Source organism: Rutilus rutilus (genome assembly GCF_951802725.1).
Source record: "Rutilus rutilus genome assembly, chromosome: 22".
In the NCBI taxonomy this organism is placed as follows: domain Eukaryota; kingdom Metazoa; phylum Chordata; class Actinopteri; order Cypriniformes; family Leuciscidae; genus Rutilus; species Rutilus rutilus.
The window spans coordinates 6923100-6949329 of NC_140227.1; the positions used below are offsets into that span (position 1 = coordinate 6923100).

General features: G+C 39.9%; 2 protein-coding genes across 2 annotated transcripts; one reads left to right on the plus strand and one right to left on the minus strand.

Moving 5' to 3' along the window:
• Positions 1 to 764: 764 nt before the first annotated feature.
• Positions 765 to 18939, plus strand: slc1a6 (solute carrier family 1 member 6). Its single transcript, XM_084395558.1, has 10 exons — positions 765 to 831; positions 9073 to 9330; positions 9410 to 9547; positions 10131 to 10338; positions 10426 to 10468; positions 10568 to 10881; positions 12688 to 12921; positions 15465 to 15659; positions 15833 to 15967; positions 18653 to 18939. Exons 1-10 carry the CDS (start codon positions 825 to 827, stop codon positions 18849 to 18851), a joined length of 1731 nt encoding a protein of 576 aa, XP_084251684.1. The 5' UTR covers positions 765 to 824; the 3' UTR covers positions 18852 to 18939.
• Positions 18940 to 23116: 4177 nt separating this feature from the next.
• On the minus strand, positions 23117 to 25959 carry ccl44 (chemokine (C-C motif) ligand 44). Its single transcript, XM_084395574.1, has 5 exons — positions 25776 to 25959; positions 25273 to 25402; positions 24809 to 24956; positions 24695 to 24727; positions 23117 to 23481 (listed from the first exon to the last, which is right to left on the minus strand). Exons 1-5 carry the CDS (start codon positions 25834 to 25836, stop codon positions 23473 to 23475), a joined length of 381 nt encoding a protein of 126 aa, XP_084251700.1. The 5' UTR covers positions 25837 to 25959; the 3' UTR covers positions 23117 to 23472.
• Positions 25960 to 26230: the final 271 nt, after the last annotated feature.

Sequence of the window (26230 nt, forward strand, 5' to 3'; positions counted from 1 at the left end):
TATCAGTAACGCACAGTGGGTGTTGTCGCTGCATACACTTAGTAAACGCCTCCCCCAATGAGACTTTATTAACGTGTTGATTCTTCGCGCTATCGGGCAGTGGGTTTTTTTTTTTTGTCCTCACAGGGAAAATCGTAACTTCTCTTCCCACGCAAAAATCTCAGCCGTTTCCACTTCTTTAGACAGTTGTGAGGGCAGAATTGTGAGTCTCCAGCTTCAGCTGCACGCGACGCTACCACAACGCGCCCAGGAGAACAGAAGAGCTACAGAGAAATGGTAAGTCGTGTTGTATTAAAAAGCAAAATTTATTTAGCTGAGCTAGGATGAGGCATCAGATAATATCTTTCTTTCTTCCTTTTTTTATTAGTATTATTTTTTTATATATATATATAAAAAAACCTAGCATGTTAAGTTCACAAATAGCCTACAACATCAGTTCTCTGTTTTCTCCTGAGTGCGTGGTGTTCTGGTGTGATCAGGTGCTGATCTTTTAGTTTACTATTGGACGGTGGAAAGGACGGGAGCAAGATTATGGTGTGGGTCAGCTTTGTAGTGCTCACCTGGGGTATTTGTTGATGTGAATTTTTATGCTGATTTAAGATCAGTGATCAGACCACCAAGTAGGGATCAATGGAGTAAAAACTGGCCCCAGATCAGGCCAAAAGGTATGTTGTGTACCTCTAGTGTCTCTCAGTATGGGGTCACCAGGAGGGTGAGAGAGTCAGGCCATTATAAACTGTTTCATGTGTGTTTGGCACAAGTTGAGCTTTACCTGTGGCCACTTCAGTCCAGTATCTCCAGCACTAACCCACTGCAGAGCAACCATGAGTGGTGAGTAAACCCGTCTCAAGGTTTTATACTGTAGATTAGTTAGGAAAATATTCTTAATTGAAGTGGAATTGCTGGGTGATTGTTTACTTACTAAGCAGTCTTACTAAATCAATTTACAAAAAAAAATTAAAATTGGTCTTCTTCTAAAGTTTTTCTTCTTGGTGTGCTATGAGGTGTATTTTTATTTTTCAAACGTCTTTTGACATCAGACAAGCAGTGATTTGTGTCAGATGTCTGTATGATCTTGATGCTTGATTTCTTTTTTCTTTTTCTTTTTTCTTTTCTTTTTTTGTTAGCCAGTCCAGGATATTTTTCTAGAAAGACAAGGGTCAGAGTTTTAAAGCAATAATGCACTGCCAAAATGAAAATTCTTTCATTGTTTACTCATGTTTCAAACCCACATTATTTATTTTCCCCTTGGAACAAAAAGAATTTTCAGAATTAGAAGTCTTGGAATATAGCCTAAAACACAAGTCATATACAGTAGATCACTTTTATTATACTTTTTTTGTTGTTGTTGAGCTTGACAGCCACAATATCCATGCATTGTTTGTAAAAGAGCAACATGGACATTCTTATAAACATCCCATACTGTGTTACACTGAAAAAAGAAATTACCATATGAGTTTGGAATAACATAAAGGTGAGTAAACAATAACAGAATTACAATTTATGAGTAGTTTCACATAACTTTGCTATATTCCTGACAGGATTGCTGTAAAGGTTTTCCAATTTTTAACACCATGTCCAAAATATTGAAACGTGTTTCTGCCTCAGAGTAAAACATTAAAAAAGGCAGTTGTGACAAAAACAGAGGCAACTACAAGACATAAAATTGCAAGAGACAAAGTCACATTAGCTATGTGTCATGGCTGGTTGCAGCAAGAGAGCAGGGTCTTATCTCAGCAGTCTTTCATTTATTAACAAACTCAAAATAATCAAATACTCAAGCGTCACAGAATTCTCAAAACCACTAACAAAACAACCACCTTACATAGACAAAATCAGAACCAAGACTAACAGAAAACGTGCTCAATATATACCAACGTTAACAAATCGAAGAAAAGAGAAACAGGTCAGGTGGATCACATTAATCAAACAGTGAATGGCCATAGTAACAAATGCAAATGAAGGAGACAGAACAGGAAACAATAATACAATGAAAAACCAATTAAAGATCCAACTCAAACCGAGACAAAACGTGACACTATGTTTCATTCTACCTATTTTTGTGTGCATTTTTTGGGATATTGCTTAAAAATCGCTGGATGGAAACACCAAGATGCGTATACAAATCTAATGCCTGCTACAGACTGTAATTTTGGCAATCCTATAAGATTATTACAAATTACACTGCACGACATGGATCTAATAAACTTGGGTACGACATGTAGACTGTATGATGATGACACCTATTGAATCGTAGGCTACGACGCAAGTTAGTAAAGAAGAATAAAATGGCATCAGCATGCGTTAGTGGTAAAATAGGGCAAGCTCAATCCCACTTTGGCAACTGTGGTTTTTATGTGCGCTGAAAACAAGGAGGAAGCAGAGGAGAATATGGATGCGATCATAGCTAGGAAAAAGAGGCCAAATTGGCGTCCTTCCTTAAAAGTCCTTAAAAATTGTCCCCATTCGGTTCCATTGTAAGTCTCACCATAACCAATATTGTCACATGTCTTGTGACATGTCTTGTGATATAGGTTTAAAGGGGACCTATGCTTTAAAAAATATGTATTTTACCTTTCCTTTAGTGTGTAATATAGTTTTTTTTACAGTTTGATGCCAGGTCAGTGTGTTAACGGAGAAATGTCACAGTTATAACATCACATCTGAAATGTAAGAGAGGTATAATTAAAAAATTAAAGGTCGATTCAGGTCGATCAGTTTGTTCTTCTTGACTGTCATAATCGGACTCGGGCTCAAACTGATATGGCAAAACTGACAAAAATTATTTACGTAGTTACAGTAGTATTTACATACTATGGTAAGTATGGGAAGTTCCCTCTATCCTTTAAACATAAAACAGAGCGTTCATACAAAGGATGAAAACATTTTTTTTAACATTAAATTATATAAACCTACTCTAGTAGACTCCATAAACAAAAATATGAACCTATAAGTGAGCATAATAGTAAAAAAAGTAAGTGCTTAACAGCTATGGTCACTATAAGCTTTTGTTGTTTGGAAAAGAGGCCAAAAAACGTCAAATCTTCACGTTTGGTAGCTAAAATACTGTAAGTCCTTCGGATGAGACATTAAACCGAGGTCCTGACTCTCTGTGGTCATTAAAAATCCCAGGATGTCCTTTGGAAAAAAGAGTAGGGGTTTAACTAGGGTGGCCATTTTCATAACACCAAAAAGGAGGACACTTTGCGGCATTTAGTGAGGCAAGAATAATTGCACAGGACTCTGGCGTACTCGCAACTACAATACAATTTTGTATTGTATCATATCGATGGTATCATAATACAGTGATTCTGAAATAGCCTACTCTATTCATTGTCAGACAATTTGATCTACGATATATATCTTGATGTAGAGCTAGGCTATGTGTAACAGAAGAGCCAAAAAAAGTGTTTGTTCACAGTATTTGTATTTATTCAAGACATTGTGATGTCTGTTTCAAAAACTGACCACTGAGATGAACCTGTCTTGCAAAGTGCACAGTGCCTGAAAACATAACATTTCTGGACTTCTGGAAATAAAAGAAATACATAAATAAACAAATAATCTGGCACAGTGCCTGAAAACATACCATTTCTGGACTTCTGGAAATAACAGAAATACATAAATAAACAAATAATGAATGCGAAAAATAAATAAATACACATTTCAGTTCTTAACAAAGAAGTTCACCCTCTGCAGCAGGTCAGGCGACAACAGCACCTCTAGGGTCATCATGGCCAAATTCGTGCTCTTTTGTCCATTCCGGATTAAATGAGGTCTGACGTTTCGGCATGTTAACGTTATAATATGACGTAGCCAGCACATGGACTCCACGTCGTGGAGGCTTGTTTATGTTTTTAACCGATGATATATCAGATATTTATTTGACATCGCTTTCAGCCAATCATTTGTTTGACCAGAGATCTTACGGCATTAGACGCTATGCTGCTGCATCCCAATAAAGATTCTAGAGCGTTTTTTTTAGGCCGATTTAGCACAACTCCAAAAAGGAGGACAAATGAGTGTCAGACTTTGGCCATGATGGCTTGAGGTTGCGCCGGACAGGGAGTTTAAAATCCGAACGGTCCGGCCAAAATCCGGACGTATGGCCACCCTAGGTTTAACCCCGGCATCCTGGCCAAATTTGCCCGTTGGCCTCTGTCCATCATGGCCTCCTAATCATCCCCATATATATATATATACTGATTGGCTTTATCACTCTGTCTCCTCTCCACCAATAAGCTGGTGTGTGGTGGGCGTTCTGGCGCAATATGGCTGCCGTCGCATCATCAGAATGGATGCTGCACATTGGTGGTGGTTAAGGAGATTCTCCCTTCTATGTAAAGCGCTTTGAGTACCTAGAAAAGCGCTATATAAATGTAACGCATCATTATTATAAGTTCATACCTTGTAATTGCAGATTCATATTTCGCCAATTAATCAATTCAAGATGTAGAGTAGCTTACATGTTGGTTACATGAATATTACATCATGGTTTAATTTCCCTGTCTGTCAGTCACTTAAATGTCGTGTTGATGTGATGACACTAGGGGTCGCACTTGGGAGCTCCAAACACCTCTGATACTTCAGGAAAGGCCAATGAGAATTGACGAGCGGAATTTGCATGCCACTGCCCCGGACTTATGGGTATAAAAGGAGGTGGCTTGCATCCATTCATTCAGGTTTGTTCTTTCGGAGCAGAGTGGTTGCAGGTACAATCGCTCATTCTATTCACCTCTGCAAAAAGAAGGAAACCTTAATCTGCTGGTGTACATGGCGCATTACAGTGATCTCTCTTCCGAATGCACTGTTAAGTGCAGAGAGCTCCCCGGTCACGACTTTCTTTTTTTAGACAGGAAGTCACTTCACTTGCTCATTGTCCCGGTTCTTCTGCTGTCAAGCAAGGCCTTGACAAGTGCTGGCCATCTGGGATTTCAATGAAAGCCAATAGGTTACTGTTCTAACCCCGGTTCTCTGAAACATTGAGTGGAGAGATCCACCTATGGGAAGGGCATTCACACCTGACCTCTGCTGAAGCATCCAATTGCACCAAGTCTGGCATGACAGACAGAAGCACGTGTTCAATGACAGGTAAGGGACCTGCCCCTTACCAATTGTATAAAACACTTGCATATTCGCTTTTCGTGCAGCAAGTGGGGCAAGCTTGGTGGATCTCTCCACTCTGTGTTTCAGAGAACCGGGGTTACGAATAGTAACCTATTGTTCTCTTTCATTATCTCGAGTTCCACCTATGGGAGATATGGACAACTCCCAGATTGCCCAATACACTACAATGAGGCCCTGAAAGCCAGAGGACGGTCACCTGGAAAGGTGGTGCATGACACGTCACAAAATAGCAAACCACACAAAGTGAGGATGCCACACTGGCAACAAAGAATAACATGTGGTAACATGCATTCATGAAATTTTAGGGTTAGTGATGTCAGCTATGCAGCCCAGGCTTAAAGAGAGGGCATAAGAGCACAAGGCTACGAAGAGCCCACACCCAGGACAGAATGCGCTACCGGGGTTCTGGTGACATCGAGCCGGTAGTATCTGACAAATGTATGGGGAGAGGCCCAGTTTGCAGCGGCACATATGTCATGCAAGGAAACTCCCTTAAACAGAGCCCAAGACGCAGCCATACCCCTAGTGGAGTGTGCTTTGAGGCTGCACTCCCTTAGATTCATATGCCAAAGATATAGCTTCCACAAGCCAATGAGAGAGGTGTTGCTTGGAAATGGGGTTCCCTGAGTGTGGGAGGGCCCACTAGATGAAAAGCTGGTCGTTTTTTCTAAACAAGCTGGTCCTGTCTAAGTAAACCCGCAGGGCACGTACAGGACACAGAGCGTTCAACCTCTGATCCTCTGTGGAGGAGAAAGGAGGTGGGTGAAAAGCGGAAAACTCAATCACCTCACACGTGAATGTCGGGAAGCATTTTGGCATAAAGACCGGGTTGGGCCTGAGAAAAACTTATCTCCACTGAAAGAGAATTTAGTGCACAAGAAATGAACAGAGAGTGCATGCAAATCACTGACACGTTTGGCTGATGCCAAGGCCAGGAGCAGAGCTGTCTTGAAAGACAGAAGCTTAAGGGAAATATTTCCCTGGGGCTCAAACAGCTGTTGAGACAATGCCTCCTAGCACCATGGAGAGGTCCCACTCAGGAACTGCTCTTTTGCTGACTGGAAAAGAGCGGCGCGCGCCCTTCATAAATCTACGACTAAGGGGATGACCCCACATGACATGCAGCGATAGCCGCTAAATAGACCTTAATAGTAGAAAAGGATCTTCCACCATCCATAAGATCCTGCAAAAAGCATAAAATATCAGTGATTGAGCAGTGCACTAATGTGATGTTAACCATTGCCCTTCACACCACTCTTCGAACACACGCCACTTACAATCTTATAGGGACAGTGTAGAAGAGGCTCTGGCACACTGAATGGTGGCGACAACACGTGGAGGGAGCCCCAATGTTCTCTCACCCTGGCCAGAGTTGACGTTATGAGGCAAAGGGGAGGAAATGCATAGAGCAGCACGTTGGGCCACAGATGGGCCAGTGCGTCCATGCCGAGGAGGGAATCCTTGTCCCGTAGCGAGAAGAACATAGGACAATGGGTGTTTTCGCGCGAGGCGAAGAGATCTACGGTTGCCTGACCGAACCTCCTCCATAGTAGACCCACTATCTGAGGATGGAGGTGCCAGTCCCCGTAGAGAGGGTTTCCCCTTGACAAGAGGTCTGCACCCCGTTTAGTATACCCGGGACATGGGTCGCCCGTAATGTCAGAAAGTGCCGCCTTCTCCATACTAACAGCCTGTGAACGAGAGCAAGTTGCAAGCGAGGCAGAAAATGATTCAGAGCCTTCCACACAGTGATGAAATCTAAATGATTTATATGGGCTGAGTGAAGTGTGCTTGGACACACACCATTCACTGTTCTGCCCTCTTTCGTGGCTGTTAAGGACGCGTCTGTCGTTACCACTTTCCGCAGCATAATTGCCCCGAGAGGGGTCCCATGTGCGTAAAACTCTACATTCCTCCAGTGGCGCAGCGCTGCTGTGCACACTGTTACAGAGCGGCGGAGATCGCGTAAAGGGCTGAGATGAAGAGATAAAACCCACTTCATGAACACCCTCATTCTCAGAAGCCCCAAAGGCAGGACATGTATAGCCGCAGCCATAAGACCCTGTAGCCTGAGACATGCGCAATAATGTACTCTCACTCCTTCTCTGAATTGTGAGAGGCAATTCATTACGGAGAGAATGTGCTCTTGTGAGAGACACGCGCGCATTGTAACTGAAATCAGCTCCAGAACCAGAAAAAATAACTTTTTGAGCGGGAGTGAAATTGCTTTTGCTCACATTTACTCTGAAGCCGAGCGCTGTGATGTGAGCGAGCACACGGGCTCTCAAAACGACTATAATCAGCCAATCGTCTAAGTATGTCAGGATTTTGAGCCCTGCTAATCTCAGTGGCGCTAACCCTGCCTCTGCACACAGACAAAACACTCTTGGACTGAGTGCGAGCCCAAATGGAAGCACTGTGAACTCGTAACATATGCCTTGGAAGGCGTAACGAAGAAACTTCCTGTGAGGAGGATAATGCTTATGTGGAAAAAAGCATCTTTCAGATCGATCGATGTGAACCAATCGTTCTGTTTTACTGCACGAGAGAGAACGCTGTGGGTTAACATTCTCAAATTGTATTTCCTCAAATGTTTGTTCAACACTCTGAGATCCAGAATAGGACGAAGCGAACCGCCCTTCTTTGGAATCAGGAAATAATGGGAGTAAAAACCCTGATGACATTGATGTGGAGGTACCACTCGCACCGCCCCTTTCTGCTCGACCAGAACAGATCTCTTCTTTCAGAATGTGAGCGGAGCTCTCTTCTATCTGATAAAAGATAACTCTGCTGAAACGTGGAGGTTTTCTGGCAAACTGAAGTCTGTAGCCCTTCATTATGGTGCGAATCACCCATTCTGGAGCTGACACAGACTGCCAGGCTGTCACGTGTGATGTCTCCAGAGAATTGCTTAGGGCTGACAATTCTACTGGCAGTGTGTATTGCTTGCATACAGCGATTTTCTCCTCCTTGAAGTGATAACTTGGGCTTTTTGTCCATGAGAGTTCCCTGTGTCTGGCGAACCCTGGAAGCCCTCCTATTCTCCAGTACTCATCTGTAGCTGATTTCGGCAGAGGAGTTCGCCGCCAAGCCCATTACTTGCGATATGCCCCCTTTTAGGTGAGCCCTTGTACTTCAATTGGGTGCTCCATATGCACTGATTCCTTGTTGGTAATCCCATATGTTGTATTTTCCACTGTTCGGTTTCCCTGTTGATAAACTCTGTGTCTTCCATTGAGCCTCGTGCTGTCACTAGTTGCTATGGGTGTGGAGTTTCTCCCTTGCCAGGCAGAACCCACCATAGAGACTTCTTTCCACATGTGGTATTTCCTATTGGTATGTATTCTCTACATGTAAACCTCCCTTCAGGCAGGATATGGTCTCTGCAGTGCCCTTTTTCCTGCATAGAAAAGTTACGACGTGGCCTGATGCACCTGATATTAGGTAGTACACAGCAGCCTGCCTGCATATGCACCGCCAAACCTCATAACACAGTTCAGCTAGTTGTGCCGTTTCTTATAGGGACCCCTAGTGTCATCACATCGACACAACGTTGAAGTGACTGACAGTTAGGGAACATCTTGGTTTCTATTTTAACCTTCGTTCCCTGATGGAGGGAATGAGACGTTTTGTCCCTCCTGCCACAACACTGAACTACTGCTTAAATGGCCGTGACACTATCTCGGCTCCTCTGCACACACCTGAATAAATGGATACAAGCCACCTCCTTTTATACCCATATGTCTTGGGGAGTGGCATGCAAATTTAACTGTTTGGGGCTCCCAAGTGCGACCCCTAGTGTCATCAGATTGCCAAAACGTCTCGTTCCTGCAATCAGGGAACAGACACTCTTTGAGAAATGGTGAACTATAAGTCATGAAACATTGCAAGTCACAAAAAATTAATTTTATCCATGATATAATTCTCCTCAATGTTCTGCCACAGTTTCCCATGAAACACTCTTGGACCATGTATTAGAGCTGATTATGAATGAGAAGCCTCCAAACAGCACCAGCCTGTTTCTGAGTGAAGATTCTGAGAAGCCACAGCGTGCTGAGGAGGGGCTCCACCGTCTGTGCCGAGTATTACAGAAGCAGATGTCAGGAAGTAGGCGAAAGATGGGGTGCATCACACGAGACAGCGTAAAGACATTCCTGCGAAGGAACGCGTTTGTAATCTTCACAGTGGCTGCTGTGGCTTTAGGTAAAAGGGAAAAGGGAGGTAAGTGTAAAGTATGAAAGGGTTAACAGACGTTTCATTTTAAATTTCTTTCTGTATGTAGGGGTGATGCTGGGTTTTGCCCTGAGACCTCATAACCTGTCCATCAGGGAGGTGAAGTATTTCTCTTTCCCTGGAGAGCTGCTGATGAGGATGCTTCAAATGCTTGTTCTACCCCTCATCGTCTCCAGCCTTGTCACAGGTGCACCTGCAAAACACATCACTTCAATCTTTGCAGACAATTCACGACAACTTTCAATTCCTTTACATTAGTTATTGCATTAGGTGTCATGAACTATCAATGAACAACAATTTTAAAGCATTTATTAATTTAGGTTCATTGTTTATTTATGTTCATTAATAACACATTAACTATTGTTAATAAATAGGCTACATCTTCAAATGTTTAAAAATATATAATATGGACTGCTGTTCAAAAGTTTGAGGTCAAAAAGAAAAAAGGAAAAAAAAGAAATTAACACTTGATCAAAAGTGACAGTAAAGACAATTATAATGTTACTGATGATTTCTATTTCAAATAAATGCTGTTGGTATTTTTGATTAAATAAATATAGCCTTGGAGAGCATAAGAGACTTCTTTTTTTTTATTTTTATGGTTAGTGTATATGACAGCTATATATATCTCTAATTATATATATATTTAATTAATTTAAAAATTAACATTGACCAGTTCTTGAGCAGAAACATTGGTGTTTTATTGTAATTTCAATAGAAATGCTCAAGCACAGATCCTTTGTGTCTTGGTTCTTCATGTTTTCGTGCAGGAATTTCCTCTTTGGACAGCAAGGCTTCTGGGAAGATGGGAATCCGGGCCATTTTGTACTACATGGTGACTACGTTTATAGCAGTTTTCATCGGTATTGTCATGGTGATTATTATCAGACCGGGTAAAGGCAGCAGGGATAGGCCAGTGGCCTCTAGTGGCAGCATTGAGCCAGTGCAGGCCACTGATGCGTTTCTGGACCTCATAAGGTTGGGAGAAAGTTTCGTTTGACATTTGAAATCCTTGTTTATTTATTAGATGTTATGGGATCAGATTTTTTCTTGTTGTTTCTACAGAAATATGTTTCCACCAAATTTAGTTGAAGCCTGCTTTAAACAGGTTTGTAAATCCTCTCCTAATGCATTTCCATAACATTAAAGTGCCTCTACTCATTTGTTACATGTAACAGATATTACTAATCACCCATTTTTCTTGCAGTACAAAACACTATACAAGAAAACGGTGCTCACAAAAAATGTCACCATCATGGTCAATGCGACAGACAGCATCAACTCTACAGATCTCAGCCAAGTATCCAACTTCAGCACAATCCTGCAGACCATCCAGGAGACGGTGGAAGAGGTGGTTCCTGTCTCAGGTTCCTCAAATGGGGTGAATGCCTTGGGGTTGGTGGTCTTCTCCATGTGCTTCGGATTAGTGATTGGAAACATGAAACAGCAGGGCCAGGCTCTCCGGGATTTCTTTGACTGCCTGAACGAAGCCATAATGCGCTTGGTGGCCATCATTATCTGGTTAGTTTCCAATTATGATGTTCTGATAACCTATATAAATTATGATGGCCCTGACAACAGACAGTTAGTCATTTAAGATTCAATGACATGATGCTATCAAATGTTGTTGTTGTTTTTTTTTTACATTAAAAATGCAATTCATAGATATAATGACTGGAATACACCTCTTCAATGGTTTATTTTAGAATTTTTTGGGGACCATAAATAAAAATTTCAGTATTACTTCACAACTATCTTAATATCATAATGAAGAAAAAGAATGAAATTCAAAAAAAAAAAAAAAAAAAAACCTTATTAGGTAATTTGGTATAATCATTTATTATAATTAAAAAAAAACTGCTTATTAATATTTGAAAACCGTTTACACCGAATTAAAGTCATGTGGTGTGACCAACAAAGTGATGTGGCCCAATCAACAAGCAGAAAAGAGAGGACCCCTGCAGACCCTCATGACTGTGTGTCAATTTCAATATGTCTTTTAAATTATCAGATCATTTTACCCTTTTGTGGCATGGCAAGGTGTGTTCAGGTTGTAAAATGTAATGTGGTATGAACTGATAATTCATAATATTTGTAAAAACAAATTTTTTTTCAACTTGAAAAATATATTTTGCTTGCAGATAATGATTAAGATGTGTACACTGACACACAGTTGTGGCCAAATGTGATGTTCCGAGGTTATATTTGTTTTGAATGTATCTACAAGTTTGATGAAACTATCAAAATATGAGGAAATTATTTCATATTTTTATGTTTTAAATATGAGGGAAGAACTAAACACTAACCATGGTTAAGGTATTTCTCTGACAAAATTATTTGTCAGGAATACAAAGCATACATTGACTACATATTTAGTTATTAATATTTCTTCTTTGGTTCTCTCTTGTTTTTGAATGTGTTCATTAATCCTTTTTATGACAGCCTGCCAAAAAGTATGTCCGCATAATTTGGCATGTTTCATTGCTTTATCACGAATTAAACAATTGACTCCAAGCACAACTATGCAATATGCTTACAAAATCTTTAACACATTTGTAGTAAGATTTGAATAAGAGTGAAGATGTCAATTTTCCAAGGCCGGACATCACTTTTGACCACTACTGTATATTCAAGGAACTTAAAATGGTATAAAGTTTTTTTTAAAACCTGACACCTGAATTAAACTTTCTAAGAACTTGGTATATATATATATATATATTTCCTTTTTTTCCACTTTTTCTTTTTCTGCCACAGTTGACTAAGAAATATGATTCTGTAAATTAAACAATCTCTCTTCTCATTATTACACACAAGTTATTATTATGATAATGTCTAATTTTATTTATATATTATTTATATGCTATAATTTATATGTCATTATGAGATTTTTTCTAAATATTATGATGACATATTAACTGATAATAATGTTTATTTTGAAGGTTCATATGAAGTGTCATTTCATACTGAGAAAGGATCTCATTATTATTAACGTAATCATTATTATGAGAAATTTCTTCTCAATGTAATAAGATGCTTAGTCATAATTTTGAGACACTTTATTATGGCTTACAGATTACTTTTTTATTATGACTTATAGATTCATATTTTTTACTCAACTGTGGTGGAAATCGGCTTTCAGATAAAGTATTTGTCATAGGCTGGAGTAGGAGGAATTATTTTAATATAGAAATGGAAATCTTTAATATAATTTGGATTTAAATTTCATCACACCAGCTTGGATTTAAAGGCTCTATTTATTGATGCATGTATGCAGAAGCTACTATTTTTGCTGTAAAATGTCTGTCACATCTGACCTCTGTTGAGCAGGTACGCTCCGGTGGGTATCCTCTTCCTGATTGCAGGGAAGATTGTAGAGATGAAAGACCTTGCTCAGGTTGGCGGACAATTAGGGATGTACACGGTATCTGTCATTGTCGGGCTACTCATCCACGGCCTGTTCGTTCTGCCTCTGCTCTTCTTTGTGGTGACCAAGAAGAACCCTTTCACTTTTATTGCTGGGCTTCTACAGGCTCTGATCACCGCTCTAGGCACCTCATCCAGGTAACCACCTGTGTAAATAAAATATTTGCTATATCTATTGGTAATCAGATGTAGGTAGTATTTAGGATTTTCTATAGATTATAGATAGCATTTTTTGTATAGTGCAAGATGAGCCATATTTGTATAAAATTTGATAATATATACAATATAATTTTAGTTGGGCTAGTAGGTTAGTATGTGGAAAATACATCCTATAGACTCACCAGTGGGGAGTACTACATAGGGAAGAGTCTCTGTGGTGAGCTCCACCTGACGATGGAGAGACTACCTGCTTTACAGCGACTGGTGACAGAGCTAGCTCCGCCCAGGGGAAGACACTGGATTCACCGAAGGGGAAATTGAACAGTGAAAGAATACATCGTATAGGGTCACCATTAGGCAACAACTACATATGGTGCACTAGCCAGATTACAAGGGCTCATCTAAAAATGGGTTCAGGGTTTACCATTTAAGGGAAACTCAGACTGGACCTAAAAAGTGCACGTTATCACCTCAGGGAGGGGAGAGGTGCTAATGCAAGCACTACATCCAACCAGTTTGTCAAAGTTTTACCTGTTATTACCTAAGATTCGAGACAAAACTGTTTCCAATGATAGATTATAAAATCTTGCAATAGTGTTGGGTGTAGTCCCGCCCGGAGCTCTACATATGACTGCTAATGAAGAACCGTTTGCTAGAGCAGATGTGGTTGCGATACTCCTGGTGGAGTGTGCCCTCACTCCCGTATATCCTGGGCCTTATAAGCCCAGAGAATGGCATCCACAATCCAGTGGGCCATTCAATGCTTGGAAACAGCCTCTTATGAAGACTCGCGGGGACTGACCCGGCAGGAGCTCTCTCATTGTAGCCCTCAGATCGCCTTCAGGACCAAGACGGGAATCAGCTGAGGATCTCTGCTTCTTGTAAAAGAACGAGATTTGCGACCTCAACGTCCCAATGGGCATGCTCTCGCAGTGAGAGCATGAAGCATACATGAAGGACACGTGAGCCAGAAAGAGCACAGCCAGAACGGCATCTTTAAAAAAAACGCGATCCACCTAAAGAAATTGCCTCTTTCAGAATGCCGCTGATGCACCCAGGGAAACTCTCTGCACTTATGTTTATCCCCTTATTCATAGTCGGTGGCCGAACGCAGTTCCTGCATTACCTCTGGGTCAGGACTACCCTTGTGCAGATCTTTAAGTGCTTGGCCTGATAGACCTGCAGGATGACCATATCATGCAGGGCAGAGGCGGCCTGGCGATTAGCATTGTAAGCCCTCGCCATGAGAGACGAGGTTAACTTACATACCTTGGATCGGTGCCTCAGCCAATTCCGCCAGGAGGTGGCATTTTGCGGGCATAAAATCACCGCAATTGCACGCTCCACCTGGGGAATGTCCTAGTACCCGTGCACCATCGAAGGTAGTGAGGATGGAGGTGCCTGTGAAGCTTGTTCTGACAGAGAAAAGTGCCTTCCACGACTTCGAGATCTCCTCTTGCACTTCTGGGAAAATGGAACCGGGGGGGAGCATGGTGGAACCAATCATCCACCCGCGTGCACTCAGGACAGGGCAGTGGAGACCACTTAAGTCTTAAGCTCACGGCTGCCTTGGAAAGCATGGCTGCCAACTCTGCATCAGCCTCACGCCCGAAGAGTCATCTGCGTCGAAACGCATAAGCCCGCCCTCCGATGCTGTGAGTGACACTACATCTTCCTCTCGAGCTCCAAATGAGAAATTAAGCTTGCCTGAGGGTGAGCCACCAAACTCATCTGGAAATTCGACCAGGGGGACTGAGCATGAGATGCTCACGGGGACTGACCCGGCAGCAGCTCTCTCATTGTAGCCCTCAGATCACCTTCAGGACCAAGACGGGAATCAGCTGAGGATCTCTGTTTTTTGTTAAAGAACGAGATTTATGACCGCATAAGTCATAAGTCCCAATGAGTATGCTCTCGCAGTGAGAGCATGAAGCATCCATTAAGGACACGGAAAAGAGAAATCCCCCGCAACCAGAAGAGCACGGCCGGAACGGCATATTTAAAAAGACGTGATCCGCGTGTAGCTCTTTTAGAGGAATTCGCTCTTTTAATAAGGAAATTGCCTCTTTCAGAACACCGCTTATGCACCCAGGGGAGCTCTCTGCACTTATATGTGCACACTGGAGAGAGTCCGCTGTTCTATGCTGATGATCCAGCTGAAACCGTTTCTTGCAGAGGTGAATGAAAATTGCTTCTCTTTAGTATCAAGAGTCACTGCCTTAGGCGCCGAAGAACAAAGCTGAAGTGTATGTGCAAGCTGGCCCGCCTTATTTGGCGTGGCCTGGCATGCAAATTCCACACGTCAATTCCATTGGCCTTTTCTGAAATAAACTTCTCAAGGGAGATCCCTAGTGTTGGTATTTCAACACAATGTCGAAAGTGACAGACAGAAAGGGAACTAAATTTACAATGTTGTCATCATAGTCTGTGATAACTATACACACCTGAATAGATTTGAATTGCCACCTTTAGTTTTAACAGCACATGCTACTATGGTTTTATTATTTTCTTGTCTTTCTCAGCTCTGCCACCCTGCCCATCACTTTCCGTTGTCTTGAAGAAAACAACCATGTGGACAAACGAGTGACACGTTTTGTGCTACCAGTTGGAGCCACAATCAACATGGATGGCACAGCTCTGTATGAGGCAGTGGCGGCCATTTTTATCGCACAGGTCAATGACATGGACCTGAACTTTGGCCAGATCCTCACCATCAGGTTAGTTTTGGCAAGCGCATGTACAGGTACTGAAGGAGTGTTTATCTCTTCTCATCCATTTTGCAAAACATTTGTACTTTGCCAATTTTCTTCTTGCCAACAACATCTCCTATGAGCTATTTTCCAAAAATCTCAACTTTTTCCAAATTAAAAAGCTCTTATGTTTCTTTCAGTATTACGGCGACTGCCGCTAGCATCGGAGCAGCAGGCATCCCTCAGGCTGGGCTGGTTACTATGGTGATAGTATTGACATCGGTGGGACTGCCCACAGAGGACATTACACTGATCATCGCAGTGGACTGGTTCCTGTGAGTCTCTCTCAAATGTCACGTTGAAGCATGCGGCTCCAGTAGAAAGCACTCTTTCAAAGGTTATTGATACATAATGCAGAATGCTAATCTGAAGGAGTGTTAGCAGCATTGACACATTCCACTTTCATATTGTGCTTCCATAATACTTAACACTGAATTGAAAACATTGAATGTTTCTCTTCAGCGACTGATTCAAGTATTAAATTTTGTCACATAACTAGTCAGGCTCCTGTGCATCGGACATAAATGATGCCACAAATCATGCGGTTTGTTGAGAAGAGGTGTGATATTACTTTTTTTTAAGCATTAGATGATTTACAGTTGCCAAAAAAAAAAAGGCTAAAAAATGCTATGTACTTGCATTGACGAAGGGACCCAAGACATCTCTAAAGGTCCAGAGATTCATAGAGTTGTGGACTTGTTTGACTTGAAGCACTACCCTTAATCACCCTAGAAACCACCTAGGTAACATCTTGGCAACCATCCACAACACCATAGCAACAGTATAACTGTTTAGCATAGTACCTATCGTGTCAAAGGTAACTGAAAGATATGTAGTAGAACAACTTACTAGCCACCTCAACAACAGCCGTTTCAGATTGCATCCTATGCAGTTTAGTTTTAGATCCAACCATTCAACGGAAACTGCAAACTGCTTTTTCCTGAAGAATGTGAAATCTAAATTAGATAAAGGGGGAGTTGTTGGGGCCATATTCTTAGACTTAAAGAAAGCTTTTGACACTGTGGATCATGGTGTACTACTCAAAAAGCTCTTAATGTTCAACGTCTCCCCCAATATTATTAAATGGATGCAGTCCTATTTTGAAGGCAGAGAACAGAGGGTCAAGATAAATGATGAGGTGTCTTTGGCCATCAGTTGTGATATTGGTGTACCTCAGGGATCAATTTTAGGGCCCCTGTTGTTTAGCCTATACAGTACATAAATGATCTTCCCACTGTATGCAATGAGTTCTGAGATTCAAATATATGCAGACGATACTGTCATTTATGTACATGCACCGAGCAGGCAGCAAGCAGCATTTAATCTCACGGCAGATACGGCCGATGTCACGCAATGGCTTAATAATTCCAGTCTTCGTTTAAATATAAAGAAAACCGCTTGTATGTTTTTCACGAAGAGGTCAACAGAAAATCCCACACCCAATATTTATATTGCAGGGGAACAGTTGTCAACAGTATCTGATTTAAAATATCTAGGTATAATAATTGTTTCTAATCTAACATTTAAAAAACAAATTAAAATGGTAAAAAATACAGTAAAATTCAACTTGTCAAATTTCCGTCATATCAGAAATTGTCTAACTACAAAGGCAGCTACTATATATTTTAATGCCATGATCATGCCATATCTGTCATACTGTCTGACTAGCTGGGCAGAAGCCTCCAGTACAACTCTTAAACCTGTACAGCTACTTTACCATCAAGCTTCCAAGGTGCTTGATAGGAAGCCAAATACCTATCACCTCTGTTACTGCCTAAAAAAACATAATTTAATGACCTGGGATAATCTCATCACATTTACAGATGCTTGTCTTGTCTATAAAATTTTACATGGCTTGGCAAAAAACAATCAAGTGTGTGCCCATACTTTGTAGCTATTTCAAATCACCTGAAGCGTGCTTTGCCTTGTTTTATGTTTTATGTTTTGCTGTCCTTGTTTTAATGTACTTTATGTGTTCTTATGAAATGTGTTCTACTGTATTAATGTTTTAATGTATTTTATCTGACATTACACCTGCCCAGGGACTACAGTTGAAAATTAGCCAAGTTGGCTAAACTGGCACATTGAAATAAATGTTTATTAATGTGCATTGTCCCTGTAATTCTAAACTGTATTAATAAAAAAAAAAAAAAAAAAAAATTAACATCATGCCAAAAACCACTCAGAATCCCTTAACATTTGCATAGCAACATCCTAGCAACCACTCCAACACCCATGCCAAAAAAAATCAAAACACTTTAGCATCTGCATAGCAACACCCTAGCAACCCCCCCATAACACCTTAAAAACTACATAACATGCCAAATACCACTAAGAACACCTTATCACCCACATAGCAAAATCCTGTCAACTATCCCTACACCCTAGCAACATGCTAAAAACCATTCAGAATACCTTAGCATAACATAGGATAGCAACACCCTAAACACCACTTTGGAAACCACCCATAACACCCTAGAAACTACATAACAACATAAAACACCTTACCATTTACAAAACAAAACCCTGGCAACACACCAGCAACTACATAAAATACTTTGGCAACCAACCACAACACCTTAGCAACACCTTGGCAACCACCAAAAATACACTAGCAACTACGTAGCAACACCTTGGCAACCACCCACAACACCTTAGCAGTAACAGTAAGTACTATACAGTAACTACAGCAAGTAACCACCTAGCATCGCCTTAGCAATCACCCACTACACCCTATTGGAACTGCATAACAACATTATGAAAATCACTCAGAACACCTTAGCTCTTGCATTGCAGCACCCTAAAAATAACATGGGTACACCCTAGCAACACTGTGACAAACACCTGCAATACTCCAGCATTGTGTTGAGTTTTACACAGCAAGCACCACTCACAGTTTTCAGGAAATATAAAAAGGTGTAAAAAAGGGTTTAATATAAATATCTGGTGTGGTTTTTCAGGGATCGACTCAGGACCACCACCAATGTGCTGGGAGATTCATTTGGTGCTGGGATTGTTGAGCATCTGTCACGACAGGAACTTCAGAACCAAGATGTAGAAATCAACAACTCTGTGATTGAGGAGAATGAAAAGCCATATCAGCTGATTTGTCAAGAGAATGACTCTCTCAAGCATCGCAACAGTGAAACCACCATGTAATAATTCTCATATGGTTATAGTTCACACCTTATAGAGAACATTTTCTTCTGAAAATCAGAACTGGCTGAACATTTTTTGGGAAATAAGACAGCCATACGAGTATGTTGAGAATGTAACATGCCAGTCCAACGTTTTATCCATCAGTACTTTTATTTATTTTGAAAAAAATTACATCCACGGCAAAGTAGCACCCAATTAAAGAACACTATGCTAGTTTTATGATGCTAATTTGAGACTGTTAAAAACATTGAGGTCTTTGTCATTTGTATGAATATTGTTTTAGAGTTGATGTCATTAAACCAGCATTATTTCTCAATGTCTTTCAGACGTTTAAGCTACATTACCTCATACACACAATGCCAAACTCATAGATGTATGTAGAGACAAAGGGAACCTTTTTGAGTTACTTTGATGTTATTACTGTTATCTAACTTATAAATTATGTCATTTTTGTTGATGTTTATATGATATTGTAATCAACTATTTATATAATGTAATGTTTCTTTAATGGATTTAGCATTTGCTTTACTCACTGCTACGTGATAGACTGTGAAGTAAATAATTTCCCCCTTAAGAATGGCTTTTAGTAACATCTATTCTTGATAGCTTAAGCAGGTAAATGATGGTTTATAAAGAATCAGATTTTTGTTTTGTGGTGGAATGTGGCTGTTAATCTATGATTATTTAGTGTGTTCTGGTTCTCCGGCCAGTTTGTGTTGTGCTACGCCGGTTGTTTTATTTATATTTGAAGTCTGTGTGCCTGCTTTATAAAAATGCCCAGATTGTGCTGCCCATATTGCAGCTGTGTCTGTGTGAAATACTTGAATCTTTACTACAGTCCCCAAAGGTTTCATAACAGTTTACTCTACAGTTCAGTATTGGTATTACGGATTCACGTCACAATCCTCACTGGGTTTTGATAAACAGTATATTTATACTTTTAGTAGAGATTATTAAATGCAAACTACAGAATGTGAAAATGGTGTTATGTTGTTTCATATTTCTTATAAGTATTTATATAACAATATATGGTACAATTTTGTTTGTAAAGGTATTTTGAGGTAGTGGTATATTGTGGGCATATTTTGGCTTGAATTCTGGAAAGTGTTAAGATTAATAAATGTCTCAGGAATAAAAATTCTCATTTTACAGTGTTTGTCTTGTCACAGCAAACCACACATACAGTTTTCCACTGTTAGCAAATGCCAGTGTATAACACTCACAAAACAGCATCCTCTGGTGGTGTGTAGTAGTAGGATTCAGGAATTTTGAAAACTACTTTCACATTCATATCATGTTAATAGAAATGAATAAATAGTCACTTTGATAATAGAGGGCCGGTTGCATAAACATTGCCATTATGTTAAGACAGTGTCTTAAGTTCTAGTATGACCCACTCGCAGTTAGTCAGGGGCAGTCCGACTTTTCGGTATCAAATTAGGCTAATCTACATTTAAAAAGTCTTTAAGAAAACAATCTGATGTCTAATTACAAGTCTAACTTGTAAGACTAGTCTTAGCGTTAATGCAACCGACCACAGGTTTCTTATATAGTCTGAGAATGATGTTTGATGTGTCCCCTTCAGTGAATTTTTTTATTTTTTTTATTATTTTTTTTTACCCTTTTGATCGCATTGTTCAAACATAAGTTCCTTTAAAGGCACAATATGAAAGATTTTTGGGTTAAAATATCCAAAAACCACTAGAACAATGTTATATATTTTGTTGACTTGTGTACTTTCATGATCCCAAATGATTCCGACAATGTTTAAATCCACAGAAAACAGCTATTTTAATCAGTGTGACGCCCCGTGTCATTGCGTCACCTGACAATGACATCATATCCGCGTTACCCTCGATTTCCAAAGAAATTAGTCATTTACTTCCGTAGAAACCACGGAAACACTAAAGACGCTTTAATATATTATGTGTTTTATTAGACAGATGAGCAACTGTTTGGAGACATTTATCTACAGAAAACGAATTGTTGTATAGCTCAACCCTTAGGGCTTATTGTTTGAATCTCTTGTTTTCTTGATTTACAAACATATTTGTACCACAAAATTAAATCAGACAACACTATTTTTTCAAGTGGCTAACATAATCAGAAAAAGCTTTATTTTTAGTAACAGTAATACAGCATTTTCTACAGTAGCCTATAGTCCCAGACTAAAATGCATTATTGAGCTATTTTTACTGAAAACAACTTGCACTGACTTAAAATATCTCAGTGCCATTGTTTTGTCTCAAGAAGCAAACCAGTAATGTTTTTTTTTTCCTAAGGCATGTTTATAAAAGCTACTTAAATGTCCTAATTGAACTAAGGCCTAATCCTGGCTTAATCTAAGCCCTGTCTGTGAAACTGGGCTATAATGTTGTAAAATGAATTGCATGCCATTTAGCAGCTGAAGTCATACAGCTTTAATTAAATCATATTCTGATGTCGATCTAGCTTACTGCAGTGTGAAACAATATCAGCCACCAAGCCAATGCACAAAAGAACATTAAAACATAACATTCAACACACTCGACTGCATTTTTAGTATGATTGTTTTGACTTAGAAAAACAGCACTGCGTTACCGTACAATTTTAATTTGTCAGATAAAGTGACCTGTACTTGCGGCTGTTTCATTAGATTGAAAATAATATGAATTTAAGTGATCAAACATAATCCTAAGAAAGTTCAAGTTTAACGTAACTTTAATCATAATTTTAATAGTAAAATAAACATAAACAACAAAACAAAAGGAGCGACAGCAGCCGACTGCAGCATATAAGCGCTTTTAACAATATAGATTGTTTCAAAGCAGCTTTACAGAGATAATAGGAAATTAACAGAGATTGTTTTGGCTTTACAGCAGCTCTAGAATAAAGTTATTGTCCAGCTAAAGTTAGTTTGATTGATTCACTTCTGTTGCAAAGAACATTAGTTATTAACATAGGGGCCTCTAATACGACACCGTTCTAACAGAAACCCTTAACGCGCTCCGGCCCGCTCATCCGCTCAGCAACACTGCCTGGCGACTCGAGAACGCAAACCTTGAAATAGGTTCCAAAATGAAAATGTTAAAAAAAAAAAAAAAGTTATCTCTGCGCAAACTTCAAAAACGGAAACCTGTGAAAACGCTGAAGGCGTGCACATACGTATTACGTGTTTAGTCTATAGGTATGCGTGTTTGAATATATACGTGTGCAGGTGTGTAGTCTTTCTTTACAAATTGACCTCAACAAATTACTTGTCTGGCCTTAAAAATTTAGAATACAGAATTATTTATCGCTTCCGCGTAGCCATGAATTATTTCTACAAAGTTTTATCTGTACAGAGGTAAAGGGAAGGAGGCCTTCACAGGGGAGAGACTAGTTGACACTTCAGGACTGCGTTGTCGTCGAGTCCAGGCGCAGGTCCTTCATCAGATCTGGATATGGCCTGGATCTGCGGTAAACCTCGGGATAAACAGAAAGACTAATATTAGCGTAGACGCCATCCTTCTTATGATGTAACAAGTACATCAGGATTTATGGGAAGTGTTCCTGGTTCCGGCTGACCTAAACTATGCAGCCTATTTTATTTTATTCAACCTTGAATTATAGAAGTTTATAATGTGTTATGTGTATGCTAGGTCAAAGAGATGTGTTTTTAGTCTTTGAACTGACAGAGTGTGTCTGCTTCCCAGACAATGTTAGGAAGACTGTTCCAGAGTTTTGGTGCTAAATAGTAAAAGTATCTACCTAAAGGATCTAATTAAAACATCAACGTAAAATGTCCCAGCCCTGCTTCATGCAACAATAACGTTGCATTAAAATTTGAACGCATTAGCCCATCCATGAACATGATTTCTGTCAGATTTCTTTCCATCGGCTGTGGACGACAACTCCCATGATTCCACCCTCATTCATGGCATCATCATGCTACGCCTTTGTAATGGTTTTGAATAAGCAACCTCTAGCAGCGAAACTTACATACTGTGCCTTAAAAAGACACAATTATTTAGATTTTTTATTTGTTGTTGATAGTGTAATCCATCCATCAATTTTCCAAGCTTCTTGTCCTTTGTAAAGTCCCAGCGATGCTGGAGCCTATCCCAGTGTCTCAAGCCACGCAGAGATAATAGTGTAATATCTTTTCTATATCAAAATTAGGTGTGAAAAGTGTAGTGTAAGATGTGTAGATTTCCAGAAAGAACAAAGACATCCAAAAGGCAAAAATGGTGCAGACCTATATACAATAAAAACAAAATGATTTTCAATATTTTTCATTTATTTTTATATATAAAAATCAGTTGTGTTTAACATACACAAGAGATTCTGTAATTGCACTATAAATTGTTTGAGAACAGTCATACCAGCTTACTGGACTCTATAGAAGAGCTTGTATAAGTTATAGAGACTATACATAGCTGCAGAGATTATAAACAACCTTCAACAAGTCTCAGAGAAGAATACTTTGGCATATAGATTAACAGTCATTTGAGAGGACATCTAAATATCACAATATATCTGGATAACATACTGTTTGGTAGTGAATGTTATGAGTCTACATATATTTTCTTATACATATATAAGAAAACAGTGACACACGAGAAGGCTGGAGTTTCATCAATCACCTGTCTTCCCTCAAATTTCACTTGGTCTGAAAGAAAACAACAACAACAACAACAACAACAACTCTGATTAATTTAATATTAGAGTTTACCAAGGTTAGTATCTTTAAATTGAAGACTAATGCAAACAACAACAACAACAACAGCGAACGATGTTATACTAAAAGCACATCAGTTACCTACATAAATATTTTTCACATTTATTTTCTCCATTGCCATTTAAAAAAATTAATTCTTCAAAGAAAAATAATTCTATATTATAATATAATATATATATATTGTAATTATATATATATATATATATTTTTTTTTTTTACAGTATCGGATGATATTGAAAATTATGAAAGCTTGTTTCCACTGAATAAAAACTTAAAAAGTTCATTGTGACTTTATCTCACAATTCTGACTTTTTTTCTCAGACTTGTGCAATATAAACTTGTAAAAGTTATAAAGTCAGAATTGCGTAATATAAAGACATAATCGAGAGTTATAAAGTCAGAATTGTTAGATATAAACTTGCAATTCTGAGAAAAAAAGTCAGCATTGTGATTATGGTCCAATTCTGACGGGAAAAAGACTGACTTTTTTTCTCAGAATTGCGAGAAATAAACTCTCATTTGCAAGTTATAAAGTCAGAATTCCGGAATATAAACTCGCGATTGTGACCTTTTTTCTTGAAATTGCGAGTTTATATTCCGGAATTCTGACTTTATAACTTGCAAATGAGAGTTTATTTCTCGCAATTATGAGAAAAAAAAGTCAGCATTCATTGTGAGATCGCAATAATCTTTTACATTTTTTATTCCGTGGCGGAAACAAGCTTCCATAGAAAATACATATTGGCCAAAACATGAAAATAATGATTGGCTTAGTCATATCGGCCAGAACTTTCAATATTTCTGTGCATTCTTATTCACAACTCTTCATGGGAGTAGTTGGTCGCTGCTGAACCTTTATGCACCGATTTCCATTTCCATGGTAACAGCAACTTCTCTAATTGGTGGATCTCTCTTCAGGATTATTGGTAATGTAGTTCTTTTACTGGGGATTTACCAATGAAATGCAGTTTTGTTTCAGATAAAGCTGAAATAACACTGACTTATACCACCTTAACCTCTGAGCTCATGGTAGGTCCATCATGAAAGGTTGATATCAGAAATCAATATATCGATGGAAAAAAATGAATGGGATTTTAACTTTTTGCACTCTATACTGAAATGGCATCCTGCAGATCTTGTTTACCTTGTTCATCTTTTGGGAGTTAACAACAGCGACCTGTCAATAAAGAGAAAATGGTTTTTAAGCACAAGTTTTATTTGGACAGCAATACTGCCATTACTTCCATGGAGATCTTACCTCCGACATGACGGGCAGATTCATATGCCGATGTGGCCACATGGTCCTGTGGGCTTTGGCTCCCTGCCTCTGGTTCAGTTTCCGTAGTAACCTCTTCACCTTCCTGTCCCTTGGATCAGCGCACTTCACCGCCTTTTTGGTGTACAATCTGTCATGATTCAAACAATCGAGAACATGAGCGCCAAGATTTCAAGAGCTCCCTCCAAAACCTCTCTCTTTACATACAGCAAATCCCAAATCTCTTAATCTGCTACGCTTCAAGTCAGCGCAGGCCAAATTGGCCCCGGTGAAGAAACAGTTTGGGTATTGTCCACCCAGCCTGAGTGCATTCTTTTGCTCTACTTGCCTGACAATTACTGCTCTCAGTAATAAAAATCTGACCTGCTTAGACGGCAATGCCTGTGAGCTTTAATAGGGCATATTTTCCATGTCTGTGATTGTTCCAGGATGCCTGGAATACTTGCATGATGGCTCTTATGCTGCAATCCGGCCCCTCCGTCTGCCTCTCATACCTCAGGACGTCTTTGGTCCGGACTTTGCCGTGAGAGTACTGCATGCAGCACTGAACATCTCGCTGCATTTGCACACCCTTCCCTGGCATAGAGAGAAGTCACAAACCAGCAGCAGAATTCAAGAAAGATTCACACCTGGAAACCATCGTCAAGTATCATAACTGATGAAATTGCGCATAGAAACTGGCATGTTCAACAGTTTGCAGAGGAAATCGAGTGTCATCATCAGATTTGGACTCCTTTTCGTTCTTTTTGGAGCTTCCTGTGGCAGGCACAGCCTCCCATCATGCTTTAACACACCTCATATTCTCAGACATGCGTGAAACTCCAGCATCCGAAGCTTCTGAACCAGTCTGGCTATCATAGCATTATGCCTCTTTCCCTCCCACCGAGATCTGGTCCCAACCGCCCCATTCCGACATCGCAATCAGATGCGAGAGAGAGTTTCACCTTACCTTCCAGGCAGCCGAAGAGGACGGCCGAGAGGAAGAGGATGGAGACAGTCTGCAGGAACATGGTGGAACCTCAGAGGGATTTTTTCCTCCGTTCTGTCTGCTGTCCTCTTGTGCTGTTTTTATTTCTCTCCTCTCTCCCTCCCTTCCCCTATTTTTTCTCTCACGCGCTAACACACCCACAATCTCCCTCGCTCCCCCCCTCGTGTGCTGTTTTCACAGTCGTAGCATCTCCCCTCACTGTTGAGAAACGCACAACTCTCTTCAATTAACACATTGAGCAGTGCAAGCGATGGTGCGATGCATGGCATAATTACTGCAGTTTTGAGCCCATCATCCCTGTTTGCTTTAGAATTTACAACTGAAAAGCTCTGAAATATAATAAATCAATAAAAAAGTCTTCCAAACATTTGAAGAAACACGATTAAAAACAGCCGTCTGCAATGAAATATGGACCT

What these genes read in the sequence shown, in the direction of transcription:
- slc1a6 (XM_084395558.1), top strand. An exon ending in CGTCTCCAGCCTTGTCACAG is followed by an intron (nt 9,548 to 10,130) that starts GTGCACCTGCAA and finishes GTTTTCGTGCAG; the next exon opens with GAATTTCCTCTTTGGACAGC. An exon ending in TTGAAGCCTGCTTTAAACAG is followed by an intron (nt 10,469 to 10,567) that starts GTTTGTAAATCC and finishes TTTTTCTTGCAG; the next exon opens with TACAAAACACTATACAAGAA.
- ccl44 (XM_084395574.1), bottom strand. Translation starts at nt 25,836, where the DNA reads ATGTTCCTGCAGACTGTCTCCATCCTCTTCCTCTCGGCCGTCCTCTTC. An exon ending in CCTCTTCGGCTGCCTGGAAG is followed by an intron (nt 25,403 to 25,775) that starts GTAAGGTGAAAC and finishes TCTCTATGCCAG; the next exon opens with GGAAGGGTGTGCAAATGCAG. An exon ending in TGCAGCATAAGAGCCATCAT is followed by an intron (nt 24,957 to 25,272) that starts GCAAGTATTCCA and finishes GAATCATGACAG; the next exon opens with ATTGTACACCAAAAAGGCGG.